At 46.7% G+C, this 18,136-nt stretch overlaps 1 protein-coding gene across 1 annotated transcript in view; it reads left to right on the top strand.

Moving 5' to 3' along the window:
• LOC128710259 (GATA-binding factor C) overlaps positions 1–18,136 on the top strand; it is an 83,814-nt gene that overhangs the window by 41,965 nt on the left and 23,713 nt on the right. The window contains exon 3 of the mRNA XM_053805304.1: positions 9,711–9,862. Coding sequence (XP_053661279.1) covers positions 9,711–9,862 — 152 coding nt within the window. The remainder of the gene's footprint in view (positions 1–9,710; positions 9,863–18,136) is intronic.

Here is an 18,136-nt window from a genome sequence, read left to right as displayed (position 1 = left end):
GGTGGCGGACAAGAAGGCTCACTAGAAAACACGCAATTTTCGGCGAACGAAATTTATTGGGACCACTTAAGTGTTGCCTTTTACCGCTAGTACAGTAACGCGAAACTTCCCGCAAAGCGCATGGAGCGTTCTGTGTGTGCGCGGTTCGCTTTGCGAAAACGTCAAACGGAGACACCTGCCCACACCTGACGCACATGGAATCGCTCGTGTACAACCTCACGTCCCATCCGGATCTTGGAACAACACCGGGAAGGCATGTTTTAGATGAAGTTCCGTGCATAAGATCGATTCGATCTCCGACTCGTTCCAGCGTTGTTTTGGGAACTCGTAAAACTCGAGTGATGCGGGAAGAAAATAAACTTCCAAACTGGCAAGTGTATGTTCACACACACATACACGCATTACCTGTTTCCAGTTGGAGTGTTCCGTGTGGAGGACTTCCCTCCAGTAGAAGACTGGTAGCCAAGAGTTGCCACTCGGACGTTCGCTCAAGGACACTCGTGTTGGAGCACTGGCAGCACTTGCCGGCTTTGCCGCCAACTGTCCGACCTGGGAGCTTCTGCTTCTGGCGGCATGATGGCTTTGACGGGAACTTGAAGAACTGCTCAAACCGATCATCAAATCCAAAAACACACATAAGAAGTTGGTCTGGAACCACATTGGTTAGCAATGGCAAGAAGCTGACAGAGAGAGGGAGAGAGCGCTTCAAGAGCTTCGACCCTCCAAGATTCAATTTTTAATGAGGTCAACGAATTGTGGTGTAGACGTTTGAAAGATTCCTAGAAACACTCGTCCAAAATTGGACATTAAGCAGCCGCTCCGGCACGGATTATGTCATCGGTTTTGCGGAATCAGGGTAAGCTTGGTAGCTGCTACCTGTGTTGTAGATCACTATCGCGCAGCTTCACAATGGCAGGAAAACAAGCTGGAGTGTAAGAGTGGAAGCTGGCTGAATGCCTGTTTACAGTATCTTTAGTTAATAAGGAAAGATACCGCAGCGCCACGAAAACCATTGCATTATCAGTGCCCATGAGAACTGTGAGATGTTCGATAGATGGAATTGAACTTCTTGTGGGCAAATAAAGATGACCCTCAGGTTGAAGCGGTTGCTGTAAAGAAAATTACAAGCTGCATTAAAATATGCTTCACCACCTTTACCTGACTTACATTCTTGTCTTAAGTCCCTTTTTACTTACGGGGAACTTGCCGAATGTTAATGAGTTTACATACGGGAAGCAGTTATATCGCACCGTATGTAATGTTTTCAACTGAAATAAAGCAGATTTATGTGATTTTATAATTTCCTTCGCTCCGTTCGGGAGCAAAGTAATGGCCACCGTGGCCTAATAAGTTTACCACCGCCTGATGCACTTGCACATCGGCCAGCAGCTGCACTCAGTCGTTGCGAAAGTCGGTAAACCGTGCAATGCAAATCATTTGGGACAATAAATTGTAAAACAAGTGCCCGTGCGGTTACGTCGTCATGGTCGAAAATGAGTTCCCCAGAACTGTTTGCATAAAGTGGTTCTCATTCTTAGCTTTTGTGCTCTTCATAAATTTAAATTTAAGTCACCTTCAAAACAATTCCTTCGGCAGACACGCCGTGAGTCAGCTTGATGTATAGCGAGCTATCGTTTGACTGCATTTGCGCCAGGCTCTAGGCAATAGATATGGGAGCAAATCCAACCAAACCGGAATTCATCCGGTGCAGATGCTACCGTGCAGGGAAGTTGCTCCGGAAAAAAATCATCGTGTTACGATCCATCGTGTTTCGATCGTGTTACGTGATCGTTCAACATTCGCACGCACCTAGACTGGCTTCAAAGACCGGTAAAATGCTCCGCAAGACCTTAAACCATCGATGGTGACCGAGCGCCTTCGGTCGGAAGCCGACCGGTTCCGGCCGGTTGCACCCTCTCCCTCCCTTTGGAGCGGTCTGCAGACGTACAAAGTACTTGTGGTCTATGGTGGCGGCAGACCCTCCAGTTTGCTGCCCAATTGCACTTTGGCCCGTGGCTCAAGTTGCTACTCCACACGGCCCGCTACAGCGTAGGTCAGCTACGAAATCGATGCGGTGTCTTCCCGGAACGTCGGGCGATACGCGGAACAGAAGGGAGCGTTAGAAACAGCGTGCACTCACGTTTGAAGCAATTGAAGTTTCGCATAAATTAAGACGAGAGACCACAAACTGTGGCAGTGATGGAGCTGGTGGAATGGATAGAAAATATATAGTCATTTCTACCATCCATCTACAACGGCTACAACTTAAACTTAAATCAGTGTAGCAAAACAACGCACTTGAACAAAATGAAAAAAAAAGCCTGAGGAAGAGCTGGTGGGCCACCAAGAAGGTGGTACAGGTGGCGCAGATTGCCAGTTTGCCGGAGAGGTGGCAACTCTCTCACAACCATAAATTAAACCTCAATGCTCCATTGGCGAATCTCCCCGTTGGACGGCTGTTGTGTGCGTTCGTCCGTAGTGTGGTGTAGGGTCAATCCAGCGCGAAGGCAGCCGGGCAGATTGCTGGGTAACGGGCGCAGACGGGTATTGCCGCTGAAGGGCGGATTGGTGCATTTTCACGGTTAAGACCATCGCCGTCATCACCGCCCCGTGCACGTTCACACATTCATAATAGGAAATTCAAACTTGAACACGAAGTTAATTGTTGAAAAAACAGTACAGGTTGGTGCGGTTTGGCGAGGTGGGCCGATGGGCCGAATCGAACGCTCGGTGCTGGGTGCGGAAGTGATGCACGATTCGTTTAACACATGTAGCGCTTTTGTTTCTAGCTGATATGCTGCCGTGCAGGGAAGCAGAAACAGCTCGCAAAAGTGCATCACCGTGCATCGACCGTCGCTTTGTTCGCCGCATACCAGCATGCGAACGCGCGTGTCCATGTGTGTGTGTCTGTTTCGCAAATGATGTCATAGTGGCCGGGAATGGAGCATCATCGAACAGCCCCTGTAATAAACAATAGAGCTACGAACGGCACATACACGGACCGCTCTCAATCTGGAGTGCATATTTGATTAAAGAGTTTGTGGCAAAGGGGATGGAAAAATGGCTTATTGTTTTCGCCATTTTTGAGAACTTTTTCCCTCACCAAACAGTTTTGCTTCCCTGAGCTGGAAAGTTAATTAAAGGGCCACTCCAGCTGGGACGGTACTGCAAAATAATGGGGAAGGAGAAGATCTGGCGAGAGAATGGTGAAAGGATGCACATTGGACGTGACATTTTTAAGGTTATCATAGCAACACATGAAAATTGATAGCCGTGGAATGTTGCAATCGGTTTCGAACAAAACAACAACAAAAAAAAAACAATCTCTTCAAGAGACAAGCGTTATTGAACGGAGCATAATTAAAACGTACCTCGTTGACTAGCGTATGTTTAGCAAAGGTAAATAAAAACAATTTCTGCTGGCGCCTTGTTGGTTTTCTTGTTTGCTGGTATTTCATTCTCAACGCAATCCAATTAGGCATCTGACTCGTCCGGCTGTTGCGAAGCTGACGATGCAAAAAAAAAAACACCGAAGCTAAAGGTACCCAAACAATCGTTCAACGAAAATAAGAAACACCACTCTAAGACAACATAAATCCCTGAGATCACAACGATCCGGAGCCCGGCGGTGCCAAGTGGTGTTGAACTACGGCTACCCCTAGGTATTGCCCGTGGGCAGGGATTGAGGGCATTCGAACACCCCGACACCATCTCACGATCGTCGATCCAGGACGAACGGTGTGCCATGCGGGCAAGGTGCACGAAACGGACTCGAAAAAGGCAACAGCAGCAGCAGCAGCAGCATCAGGAAAACGGATTCCTAAAATCCATATATTTTCCCCGGTGTGACAGTTTTTGGAATTTTATGCTGTCGTTTGGTCGTTTTTGTTTTCGGGAGTTTTGAAATGTCGATCGCTTGGACCGCACTACCGAGCATTAGAACAAACCACGGATCCTGCAGTCGGGCAGCGATGTCGTGAGGATAGTTTCTTGCTTTTTTTTTTCGTTATGAACTTCTGGGTGATTTCTTCCCTGTGTCGTCTGTTAACATGGCAGCAGTGGTTTCGTTTTGTTTTAACTCACCAAAAAGGCGTCAAGTCCTTTGGTCAGAAATTGTATCGTGCTTGTTAGTGCAGATCGGCCACCTTCCCGTCAGCAACAGATGATCACTTTTTTACGATCACCATCGGGTAGTTGCGTTGATGGTTGGTATTTCAGTCATATCACGACCGTTCTGTACACTTCTGAGCCTCGCGTAAGCAAGCGATAGGTTTGGACGCGGAGCAGTAACGTACGTTTGCGTGTGCTGCTAACACGACTTGGTACCAAAGTGCAGGAAAAAGATGGGACCGAAGTTTACTGAGCCCGGGCAGAACATTGACTGTGGGAGAAAATTGCTCTGTTTTACCGTATGGTACAGTTGTACCATCCCACACGCAATCCCAGTGCGTCTCTTGGAAGGATATTGACAGCAACAGAAAGGTAGCACACAGGTAGAGTGCCAGTAGGAAGAAGGATGCGACACAAACGATCAACAAGGAGTGAGAAAACACTTCTGCTCGAGTGCAGCATGTAGGTTAGAGAACAAACAACAACAAAAAAGGTTAAATTTATTGCGCAATAAATTTAGGTAAAGTAGTAAAAAATATGTTACTCTCAGACAAAAGAACTGTTCAACACTCCAGTGCAATTCCTGGGTGACACACCTGATTTTACCTGTCCTTACCCCGGCGCTCTACTGATGCCCAGGCGACGGATGGACGGTCCGTGGCAAACCTGTTTCTATTTGGAAACCCATCGTAACCGGTGGGAATTTGTCTATGCCTTTGTTTACCGTTGACCAGTTGTCGTTATGTTACGTTTCCTTACTTATTGGTTATATTGTTACAGTGATTTTGTTTTCATAACTTTTGTGTTCGGTAATAATATTGACGTATTTCATATTGTGTTTCACCACTACACTGCGTGTCTATGTCTTACTGCCTGGAGGTTGCTTTTGGGATATAGGAAAGCAATGTCGAGCCGCACCATTGGACATTGTACCATACAGTGATCTATTTTCAGAATAAATAGCGTCCACAATCTTCATAACTCACAAAGAGCTGAAAAGCATTCGTACAAGAACGTTCAAATTGAATTGTTATTAATTGGCATCACTGCTAGTAGAATGCATAACAAAGTCTAACGCATTTTAATGTCGACCTAAAATAGATCACAACAACGTATAATTGGTGGTAAATTGATTCTGACCTTAAATTTCGCATCGGAACAACCTTCCGAAATAATTCATAACAACCGATGCTCATCCATATCGTGAGTGCACGGTTGCATAATTGTGATGTTGTGTTCCGTCGACCCGGCGGTGCATTGATCGCTGATTAGTAGCGCATTAAAATTAACTCATTCTATACGTCGAATGTAGCGAATGCATGCGAGCCCCTATCTAACGGCCGACCAGTTCCGGCTGGCGATGGTAGAAGTAATTAAGAATTTTGCATAAAATTATAGCGAGTCACTGTCAAGGCCGTATGTTTCGTGCCGAGTTCGCAAGCACATCACCTTCGGGTGGGTGCAAACCGATGTGCATGTAGTTTTCCAGCGGGTTACGAGGTGTTTTCCACTTCGTTTAATAGACTCGCTTCGCTAGAAGAAATAAACATTCGGAAGATTGTTGGCTTTTTATTCTACTTTTTAATATGTTTAATGGATAACTCAACTACATGTAATTTAAACACTCATCCAGCAAATTGATGTAAAAATATTAAATTGTGACTTGAAAATGATACAAAAGGTTAATGATGCACAAATTTATTGGTTTTTGTGTGTAAGAAAAACTATGAATTCGCTTCTCCCAGTCTATTTCCTCTTGTTATACAACAAGAATTTGCTACGCTTGGACTTTTTCCCATAATTTAGATCTTGCATTCACGGTCTATCGACCGAAGGGCTTAGTTGAAGTTGCAGGTTTTGCTTGCAGATTGCTTGTCTGCTTGCGCTCATGGGGACCTACAAAGTCGATCCATGTACTCAACGCCCATCCCGGCATCCCGGCCCATCTCACCAGATTGGTTCGTGGATAATGATCAGCCACGCAAAGACGGGAGAGGAGTGTAAGGAATGTTTAAATACCTGTAACTTGTCCTCAACACATTGTTTATACGAGTTAAACAAAACATTAGTCAAGGGAACGGTCTCTCTCCCTGTACCCATATTCGCCATTGAACGACGATCGTTACGCCCGAGATCCCGGATGGTCCGTGCTGCCGTGGAAGGACTCGCGTAAGACGACAAGTCCGTCGAGCGAAGAGGAAACCAACATTTGGATTTGGATAACACAGCGCGTATTCAGCGCGGTAATCCAACGCCAAGCTGCATGGAACGCTTCCCGAGACACGAGTACTAACGGCAACGACAGCGATCCTCTCGCATTCGTTCGTGCGTTCCTGTGACTTCCTTTTTCGGGTGCCTCCCTGGACCGGGCGCTGCGTGCCGAACCGCCAACCGACACGGTGGCTACGATGGCAGCGATTTATTTAGGAAAGATCATTAAGTAACTGATTTATTATCGGTCACCAGGCCGGATCGGACTGCCGAATGGGAGGGTGTCTCGGTCCACTCGGTGTCTCCATGGCGGGTCTCGAGTCGTTTTCGGTCGAGCGTTTTGTCTCGGGTGAATTTTTCCCTTTTTTGTTTTTTTGGTGATTACTTCCACGCCAGCATCCTTCTGCGGGATGGCGACCCGGTCAGATAGGTTAACAGGGAAACTCTCCAGCAAACTGCCACCGTCTCGGGCAGTCCCAAGACCAGCGCTCGAGTGGTGGCGCTGGTGGTTTATTTTTTTTGTCTTTTCTCGGAAACAGAAGCGAGCAAACGGGCACCAGCTCCAATATCTGAAGGGAAAAACAAACGAGACACGAGAAATAGCGAGAGAAAGAGAGAAAGCCCAACAACGCGAAGATGACGCACACTCGAGCGTCGAAGATGTGTCGAGAGTCGGTGGGAAAGCTTCTCGAAATATAAATGAATAAAATTTTTAATTTATATCATCGCTACCGAAAATATGTACGCCTCCGGATGGATCGCAACAGAATGGAGTGAAAAATGACGATCATCGCACCACCGGCTGGTGATTCTCCTTTTTTCTATTCTTCGTGGTACCACAGTCCCATTTCCCTAGGGCTTATAATTGGGTATCGCGTCGTATCGAAAACGGTTCCACAATCAGGACATAGACAAGAGAATTTATGGGTGGATGGTTTGGTTGGCGTTGTTAGTCTTTCGGGCTGTAGATACCCTTTTTCCGTTGGAAATCCGTAAAACACTAACTTTCGTTGTTTGGCTTAACTCCACACCTGCTCGTTGAAGGAATCGGGCAATGCAAATTACGGGATTATAAATTTCCTTAAATTACTACCAGATTGAATGGTCATAGGCAAAGTGCAAATGTGACACAATTAGAGGGACCACGATGATGCTACCACGTTTGTCAAATTGAATATCATAGCACGTTTTATGGCCAGCTTCCTGTTCGGGTGACAACGGAACGGACGAATAATTTGACAACAAATTGGTCCTATCTCTTGATATTATTGTGTGGGTCAGCAGTTTTGGAGCTGGTACCACTGGGCCGAACAGAATCTCTGGTGGAACTGTTGAGAACTATGAACGGCAGCATACAACGAACAGCGACTATTGTGAAGAAGTGGAATTGAGCGAAACTTCATCCAAATCGATTCATGCTAACGGAACCGTATGCGAACGGGTTTAACGTTATTCTAGGAATTGCCCATTCTGCACCTGATATTACACCCCGAGCATTCGTTTTCCAACACAAACGCCCTGGGATCGATGCGATTTATGAAGGTTCCAGCGAACCCCTAGTCACGGGATCCAATTAGTTCCCATGAGCATCTCCCCCCCCGAACAGCAAATGGATAAACTGTCCCAAGAAGGTTTCGTTTCGCTGTGGATCAACTTCCCATCGGTGGGAAATCAAGAAGCCGTACCAAATGAGAACCCAGCATCAAGCGGAATGAAATATAGCAAATGCCCGTGATTATGATGTTATGGATGATGATTATTAGAAGGAATCGATTTGGTTTCCGTTCCCATCCTTTCCAGACGATCAACTTTAACGATGCTCGGCCGTTTTTGGACGATGGCACAATACGGCTCATCGTCACTTTACGCAGTGTCCTCGCACCGATACCGGCGGCATGACGCGAAAGCTCACTCATTCTTCAGGCGTGCGGTTGCGTACATTCGGACGAGAAGAAGGAAACAAATGATCGACTTCTGGTCGGCAGCCGGGATCTGCCAAGTTCGTTTGTTTGTGCTGTGCTGAAACAGGAACAGAAATATATAAATAAAATAAATCGTTCACAGTGAAAGCCAGACGAAACCACAATACACTATGCCAGAACGCCGTGAGGAAGGTAGCCAATGATCAAGGAAATAACATTTTTCTTAATAGATTCTCGTCCCCCGGGTCTAACGGGGAGCTACCATGCCCGGGCCCGGTGAATGGTGTCCCCGGGCAGAAACAAACAATGTCTTATAAAAATTAACAAGAACAAGATACTTAAAAGCCAACCGGGGGTGCGATTTCTACCCCATCCGTATCTACCCTCTTGCAACCGCCCTTGTTCCACAACCGATTCCGTTCCGTTCTCTAAGCTCGCGACACCGAAGAAAATCACATAAATATCGAAATAAAAATGTTGTTCTCTCTGAATAAAATTATCTCCACCCGCTGTCTCCTTCAAGCGCTCGGTCGTCTAGAGTGAAGCTGTCGAAGAGTAGCTCGCCAAACTTCACAAACCTGCGGAAGATCGGGGAACCCAAACGTGGGGTGCCGCGAGGCCCAGGAATGAAACCCCGCACCATTCTACACAATCGATGTGTACGCGCGAGTGTGTCGAAATGTCGAAAGCGAAATCGAGACTAATTTATTCCATAACTTGTTAAACGGTTAACTAATATTTGATAGTGGGCAGCGCACGAAGCACTGGCGCACCCGGTGACTAACCGAACTCAACTTCGACCGACCGAGAGCGCTTCGGCCCGGTGGCACAGGTTGTGGGAAAAACCTTTCCCGGATCGATCGAACCCTTGTGCGGTTGTGTGTCAACCCAGATGAGACAGGGCGGCAGTGCCTCCGCACTGTTCGTCCTTGTCGTCTAGCTGCGGTTAGCATAAAAAATGATGCCCCGTATTCTTGGCGTTTTTTTTTTCGCTTCCACCGTTGATTCCGCCTCGACACTGGCATGGGAGGTTTCATTCAATGTCCATGTAGCAAAGCGCCTTCTATTTCCGTCCTTTCCGTTTACGAAGCTTTGGACGGAACGTTAGGGGGAAACATATTTTCTAGCCCGCCTGTGGGTTATGTTTGTTTTTATCCACCTCTCTATCGTCCGTTTGTTTCTTACCCGGGCCCGAGAGAAACTGTCTCCAAATTTCGTGATTTCATTCCCTAATTTATCAACGTCAAATTAAAATTAATGTTGATGCCAAACTAATTTAATTAATTTCAATGGACGTGCATCGAACCAATGCTCGTACAATATTCCCTTTCTAACGGCTAGAAGTTCTCGTTGAAATAAATCTCCGTAGTGCAAGACTTAATAATATAGCATTATAAACAAAATAATGATTTAACTAATCACGCCATCATTTCTGTTTCCTGTACATGTCTCCTATTCTGTCAACAGAGGGACGAGAGTGTGTCAACTGTGGTGCTACATCGACACCCCTGTGGCGAAGGGACGGTACTGGCCACTATCTGTGCAATGCCTGCGGACTCTACTACAAGATGAACGGCCAGAATCGCCCACTGATCAAACCGAAACGAAGACTGGTTAGCGTAAGTATTGACAGTTTTAATCATTTTTTTTTGCTTGCAAATCTCTCTCGTCCAACTCCTCCAATGTTTCGAAGCTCCGTAACCGGGCTAATTTTTCACACGAACATCTTATTACCCCTCAAACGTTCGTAAATATAAATTCTTCAATGTTACGAATGCGGCACACACAACTCACAGATGAAATAACACACGCCACCTCATGGACCAGTTGCTCACCGGCTATTCGCGAGCCCAATACTCAGGCTATTTAATATGCACTTCGCCATTCCGCACAGTGCAGAGTACACGAACGCATTTTTGGAAAGTGTTTCACACGTTCACACACTAACGCTCGGTGTGTATATCGCATGTCAATCAAAAATTTTATCGCCCACTTACTGATATGATCCTTAGCTCACCCCGAAACCGTGCGTACGTCTCAATGTCCAAACATGCGCAAAATGCACCCAAAGCTTAACCAGCTCAGCATGCACAGCGACGAGACGGGTGTGACAATCAAACGAATTGTGTGAGGCTTAAACGTAAGAAGTTCATCTGTTTCTCTCCTTTTGACAAACATCGGTTTCGCGACTCTTTCACGCGAACTCGCTAACAGGGTAACCACAGTGCAGTGCAGTGTTGCTTCATAAACACGCTATATTTATGATAATTTTTAATTGTAAGTAGCAATATCGATGAGTATCATCAGAACGACAAGATAATTTTTGCATCTCGTTTTCCGTCCCGGCCGCCCCGGCTCGGTTGAGTAGGGTTGCGTCAAGGTGCGCGGTTCGTTTGTGGTGGCATTTATTTTGACTCGCTGAATCGTCTCGCGTATCGTCCCGCGGACGAACGGACGGAAGCCACTGCGTGCAAAAGAAGGCGCTTGATCGGATGATCTTGATTGTTGGTTCATGATCAGGATGATTTCTGGTTTTTTTTCGCTTTGCCGTTGCTATGGCAAGAATTTATATGGATTTTTTACCCCCAGTTTTTGCCATCCCCAAAGGACGAAAATGTATCAAATAACTGAAGATGGTGACAAGTGTTTTGTTTGTACTGCTGCTAATTGGAACGATCGATATCGTTCGCGGGCATCGTCAGATTAGATCACCATATGGAGCAGTTAAAAGCTAAATTAGATAAACATTCGACTGTAACGTTCGTCTAAAGCATACAGTAATACCTGCAGCAATATTGCTAAGTTTATATTGATAAAGCAGCTTTTTCTCCTGTAGTGTTTATAACCCAGTGTAATAAGTTTCAATATGACCTTCCTCGACAGTACATCCAACAATGTTAACCCAAAAGCGAAGAGTATACCCATCGATACCGATTTCAATTTTAACGAGGTTAAACCCACTTTTTGTACAGTGAGATGCTGCCACATCGGTGATGAACTTATGCACTGCACTTTTGCTTTCATCCCGCGCGACAGCACATGCTCGAGCGGCAATTTGACTCTTACTTTACGGTTCGGTTTCCGACCAGTCCGGCAAGAAGAAGCCTGTGAGGAGGATTGAACGTCTTGTGAGGAGGCGTGTTGACCGATTATTGTTCCCGCTTGTTTCATCGGTTATTTGCGGTGCAGTTTTAGCTGCAAGGTTGGTTCAAAAATTGCATTTCGACCTTGCTTTAACGCAATCCGGCAGTCGACGCCTCACGGTTGACTCATTTCGGTTGTGCCGAAGTAATCGATATTCTATACCCGCCTGGCAACGAACATTGTGGAAGTCCTGAACTGACTGCGATGGGCTGGTAGATGGGATGGGCAAACACAAGAGCAGCATGTGTGAGAAATATTATCAAAATCGAATAAATCATCCCGTCGATCCTGTTCGCAGCCATCGGCGAAGAATCGTTTGCTGTAAGAGATGCCTCTTTAACTCTTTTGTGCAGTGTCTGAATATTCCGCATAATATCATGAAAATAGCTTAAGTGTTTGTATATTTCTAAGCTATTCCAAATTTAGATCTCAAAGCGTAGAGGCTACAAACGAAACGATTGATTGTAGCTTGTGTGAAGAGCTTGAGCTCCACATCGAATGGATGAAGTTTGTGTTGAATGGTCTCGCTTCTTGAAATTAAATCATGCTGAAATCCCAAATGGGGGCGCCCCAGTTTTAATTGCCCCTTTTCGAGATGATCGAGAGAGATCAATCACCGATCGCCATCACAAGACGAAACGTCTCCCGATCATCTCGATCGAACTTGAAACGTGGAAAGCAAATTGTAGGGTTTTGGTTTCCCAAGCTCTCGGAAGGATCCATCGCCGTTCACATTCGGTCATAGTTGAGCATCCTTTCATCCGGGCGCATACTTTTCCCAGATCGACGGTGCAAAAGTGCATCTTCGATGCGTTGAAGTCGCAAAGAACACTAATAGCAACAACATCAACAAAAAGCCATCAGACAATCTAACGATGATCCCGGGTGACCATGGCCATGATGCAATCTGTACGCCAAACGAAACGGTTTTCTTCCCAAGCTCCCAAAGTCCCGGCACAACCTGTAGCGTCGTCTGGGAACTATGCCGCGCTCACTCGCTCTTCTATAGCGCTATCCGTTCCTTGCTCCAGCAGGGCAACAGTCAACCGCACGGACAGGTTGTTTTCTGTACGTTGTTCGATTTAATTAGTTTACATCCGATATAAATAAGGAAGTGATTTAATTTATTTCAATGCTTGTATGGTGCAGGCATTCGGCTGTTACGCTGCATTTCGGCCGAAACTCCCTTGCTGGTCGGCGACCGTGAACGAATGCGTACACATGCACGATAACAAGCGCATGGCGCTATGCAAAGGGTGATGCTTTTTATGCTCGTTCCGTATTTACTTTACGGTATGCACGACAACCTTACCACATGCACACGGAACGGCGCGAGGAAGATGCTGGAAGATCTTACGGTGATCCGCTTATCGCAAACTACCGATCACCGTTTGCTTGGTAGCGACGCGAACCGCCAGTTGTACGGCAATTTTTCGACCCAGTAGCGCCCCGGCCGGTGTCCCGGGGCCATTTCGTAGTGGGCTACCCCACGGCTACACAATTGACAATCGTGTAACCGTTTATTTTTTCCTTTACAGTGCGGTCCGCCGGTAGCCAAACTTTTTGGCCCGGTTTGCCCTTCTTGGGCACGGGGAATTTGTGTATTCAAATCAAATAACAATTTAAAACAAGCATTCTGCTGTTCGATCGCGAATTGTTAATCCAACTACCCCGAAAGGCAATTGGGCAGGGAAGACTTTTTGATCTGCCGGACCAACCGTAAGCTGGACAAAGCAACTGTTCCCTCGAGGGGGAGGTTTCTTATTTGGTTTTATTACCGAATGATGAATTAGTTTTGGCAATTAAATAATTTTTGCAGCCTTTTAATGAGCTGACTCGGTGAGGTTGGTTTGTGAGTGAACGGAATCAGTCCACTTGCCTTTCTCTTTCATGTGAGCATTCCGCTACAGGAACGAGCAGCTGCAGTCTCGGTCTGGGCCTAAGGGTCTAATGCGGTACTCAGCATTTACACCTGCCCAGTGCTAATGGGTAGTTTTGCAGCAGGTTGTTTTGACCCTAACAAAGAAAACATTATGTATCAGTTTGCCCTCTCGCCTTATCCAGTGTGTGTTCTGCGTCTTGTTTTCACACTCATTGACAGCATTGAATGAATTTTATGGATTTATCGCATCGTTCAGAAAAGAAATGATAAACGAGTTTCTGTTTCTTGAATAAAGAAGCATCTTTGGGTTAAACGATTAAGTTGAAACAAACAAGGATCTCAAATATTTATTATCGATTCCCAAAAAAAAGTGTTTCAAAAACTTTAGGACATAACAACAATGCCACTTTTTGGCCAACATTAAAGCAATATTTTTACGGTGTTGGTGAACTAGATTCCATTTTTCACGCGGTACTACCGCATATTCCTCTTTGTCCGACCGGTAACATCTGTGTTCTGGTCAACAAGATGCCTGACATGGACATTTAGGGCAGGCGCGCAGTTTTTGTACGCCACACAGTGTCTGAGGCAGTGTGCAGCAGACGTACCGCATTTTCTCAACGCACTTCTTGACCGCCCGGGATACTGGGGTCGGGGTCTGTGGGACCTCTGGCTTATCAGTTACATAGATCTTCACTTAATAATTGTGAATAGCATCATCGTACCCCGCCAAAGGCCATGTGGTCCAGACCGAAAAACTACAGAGGAGCAACACAAAAAAAAAAAACACAACAACAACCGACGGGGGCCATTGTGCCTTTGTGGGAGAAAGCTAGGGTAGAGCGGACAGGAACAGGAAAGCTGTGGGCACCTTGACGCACTAGAGCGTTAGAGGGTTGGCTGCGAACTCTTGCGGGTTGTAAAAGGTGACATACAAAAGACAGGGGAGTAATTATCTTCACCTATACTTAGGAACACTTGCTCGTTGTATGCATCGGTTTGTCTCAACCATCTACTACGGAAGTGAAATGACTATCACTAGCCTTGGGACGAGTGGTTGCGGAGCTCCCACCATGTTCGTGCGGAACGTTCTATAAAGTGTTGAACACCACCATGATTAGCTAAACTGTAACAAAGTTAGAGAAAAAAAAACTGTAAGTTCACTCCGTTTTAGCCGGAAGTGTACTGCAACAAAACCGGTTGAATGTGTTCCATGAAGGTCATTTTTTGTCGCCCAAATATGAGGGGTTTGTACGCACGATTGCCACAATTAGAGACAAAATAAATGGTCGAATGTATGGTTGGGTGGTTTTTGGCATAAACGAACCGAATTGAATCAAATGTCCTATGAAATTGTGTGTTCCTGTAATAGGCAGGTTTGGGTAATGGGTTTCAACTAACGAAATATAAAAAGTCCATCAGGCGCTGACGTTAGCCAGTATTCTAAGCGCTTATATGAATGAATGTGAATGTTTTAAAATATTATCAAGAAAAATATCCCATATCAGAAGGGAACACCTGGAGATTGAATGCAACTTTCATAAAAGCTCAGACAAACCGTTCCTGTATAATTCTTATTCAATTTCGCTCCCGTAAATGATGCCCCTCCGTTTTACGTTTCGACGAAGGCTCTAATAAAACGAAAAGAATTATATTTATACGTTCATGCACCAAATCCCACGGCCAATGACATCGAGGGGAAACGGCAAAGGGTTGAGGGAAGCGAAGCAATACTGTGTCCATCGCGAAGGTGAGTGACAACATTTCACAGAATCACGGGCCCAAACATACGCAAGGCACGAAATGTCGAAAGCATAAGACACATAACCAAACGAGGGACCGGAAAATGAAGGAAGAACTTCTTGACTTGTCCGTTCGCGTACAATAAGCCATGATTCATGCAATATTAGTAACGTTCACAACGACTTCGTCATCGTTGGTTTGGAACGAGCCTTCGGGATACCTATTCACTTCGGGATCCCAAGAACGTACGAATACCTTGCAAACGACGTACGACGGCAGACACAACAGTACCCACGCTCTGCGGGGCGCCAAACCAAATGGTACGGTGTAGAGTTCCCGAAGATTGGTTCTCAGGATCGTACAGTGGTCGAAGCACTCTAGCGGTCTGTGCTTCATTTGGTTCTCAAAACTGCTGCCCAAAACCCCCGGCTGGAGTACCCGAGGGAGGGGGGGTTTACGGATGGCACCGGAGAGGATGTAACTTTTCTTCAGTTTATTGACCAATTTAAATTAATTTCTCATCGAGCCAATGAGCGACCAGCTTCGACGACATCAGACTCATTTCCAGCGCACCGTCCGCCCGTCCGGAGATCAGGCAAACTGCAAGCTGGCCACTACGGCGTCGACGGGTGGTTAAAAGCTTCCGTTCGAGTAGCAGGTTCCGGGTCCGTTCCGAAGCAGCACACTCACAGCGGGACATTTGGCGGGCAGGAACGCCAGGAACGCTAACCAATTCGGCTACTAATCCCCCGAAAAAAGCAGCAAAATCGTGTGGCTGCTGAGATATTGTGGTGGATGAAATTTTAATTAGCACACTGTGCCAAAATGTGCACGCCTGCAGCTTCACGCGTCCACTTAGGCCGCTCATCGGCGGTCATTACGTCATTACGGTCCACAAAGTCCACGGTGGGTCTGTCGGTGATGGGGAGACGCGATTCACCGCATCATGCGTGCCGCTCATCAGGCAGAAGCTCATCTGCCCAGCGATGGTTCCACGTGGGGAAGAGAACCTTCAAAACTAATGCGCTTCAACATTGGCCCGAACAGCAGTCACAACTGCACAGTTGGAAGTGCTCAATTATCCACTAATTGCCCCGGTGCATGGTTTTGTTTATTTATAATTGACATCGAACGACTGGGTCGAGGGTAAGGTTGGTGTGGTAGGGAAGGCGGTAGGGTCCACTGACTCGTGAAGCAGCCTCACTAAATAGGCACCCATGTTCCCGGATGAGTATTGGTGTCTGATTTGATATCTGACACCGTTTCGGGAGGGTGACTTTTGGTGAAGAACCTTCCAACGAAACCTCCAAGGGCTTCAGCGTGGCGAAAACTGTTGGCCTTTTGCTGGCGACGAAACAAATCGCCGAAGCGGACGCGAGCGGAACTGATTACGGTAAATTGGAGGGTAATTTTCAAACCTTGTACAACATGGTAAGGCTCCCACCGACCCGCCAGTACGCCACCACGCTGTATACCATGTATCCTTGCCGTGCAGAGACTGACGGTCACAAAACGCGCAACCCGATTGTACCGCGGAACAATGTATCCAAACTGCCCTTAGCTCGAGGGCCCAAAGCATGAAGCACTTGCGATCGTACGCTGTTGCCCGTTTTGCATCCACCATCCCGGTCAAATCGATCATAAATATATGCTAAACTTACTGCCCGCCGGAAACCATTTGGGGGATGTGTTTGTACCGGTTCGGATGGGACGATGATCGAACATTATTATCTGCTGTTCGGAATTCCACCGGTTGGAATGTGTTCCGCTTATTGCATGGGAAGCTTTGTTGGCTTCAAAGCAGTTTAACGTCCACGAGACTGTCACTTATTAACCGGTGGTGACATATCTCGCGATGGTGATCCAATAAAGTGCTCCCTCTCGGTACCCATCTACCACCCGCGTGCCAGACGTGACCAAGGCCATATCGTGCGCTTTATTATGATGCACTTGAAAATCATGCACAGGTGTATTCGGCTCACCCACCATGATGCTTGTCCACTCCACTCCGCATCGCGTCGTATCCTTGCACCGTAAACCGTGGAGTAGGCGCCCGGCTGAGACAATCAGCAAAAAACCGGTTCCTACTACACCCGTACCACCTGGTGATACTGGTGGCGCCCAACTTCCACGGCAACTTCCTGAGCCTCTAGCTCGCGGTTGATTTCGACGATCGACGTCATCTCTTTCCGACCGATGAGATGAGATGCTGACGCTAGATGGATAGTTGGAAGATGATGCCGGCGTACGTGATCGGCACTATCCGCACGTCCCGCAGGATCCCCGGTCGAGCGGTCCGACCGGTGGCACGAGCATGGATCTGCTTAATTCAATCTATTACAAGCTCGATTAAATCGGCACGATCGTAAATTAGTCGTGTTTTTGAGTTCGCCCCACCATTGTACATGCGTTCATTAGACGGTGGGTCGCATGCTTGTAAGCTGCATGTCGCGCGGTGCTGCTCGTGATGGTTAATAATTGTACAAAAGTGCATAAATTATAAGGTAAAACAATAATTCTCCCTTCGCCTGGGCTCGGTGGACTCTCTCGCCACACACACACACACACACACAGACACGCCGGGACTCCGATCAACTTAGCGCGCAGAGTTTGAAGCATACGGTGACTTCACGTCACCCCTGGAGAAGGCCACACCGAATCCCCACCCCATACACCCAGAATGGCACACAGTAGAAGTCAAGCGCAAACGTCAGCCCAGTCAGTCACTTAGACCAAACATCCAGTCAGTCAGTCAGTCAGTTAGTCCGTCAACCACACCGCGTGGTGTGGCATGAATGAGCCACGAATGACATTGAGATAATCACGATTTCCTCCCGGGTGCCGCGCAGACACCGGGAATGTAAGATGGATAGCTTCCAGAGTTCGTCCTCTATTGGTGGTTTAGGTCACCAGCAGGCTGCCTAGATCTCTGGCACGGTGCAATGATACAGAAACCGTGGCGGATCTATCTTCGTCATGGATGATGGAATATGGCTGGAGAAGGATTTGGTTAGTATACTGTTCTTACTGGATTATTCTTACCGTTGGTATCTTACTAGAACTTCAGAGGAACGTTTTTACGATTGTCTCAATTTTGTGTTCGCGTAACTACCTTACCTAGAGT

Source organism: Anopheles marshallii, chromosome 2 (genome assembly GCF_943734725.1).
Source record: "Anopheles marshallii chromosome 2, idAnoMarsDA_429_01, whole genome shotgun sequence".
NCBI lineage: Eukaryota > Metazoa > Arthropoda > Insecta > Diptera > Culicidae > Anopheles > Anopheles marshallii.
This window is presented reverse-complemented; position numbering and strand designations above follow the sequence as displayed.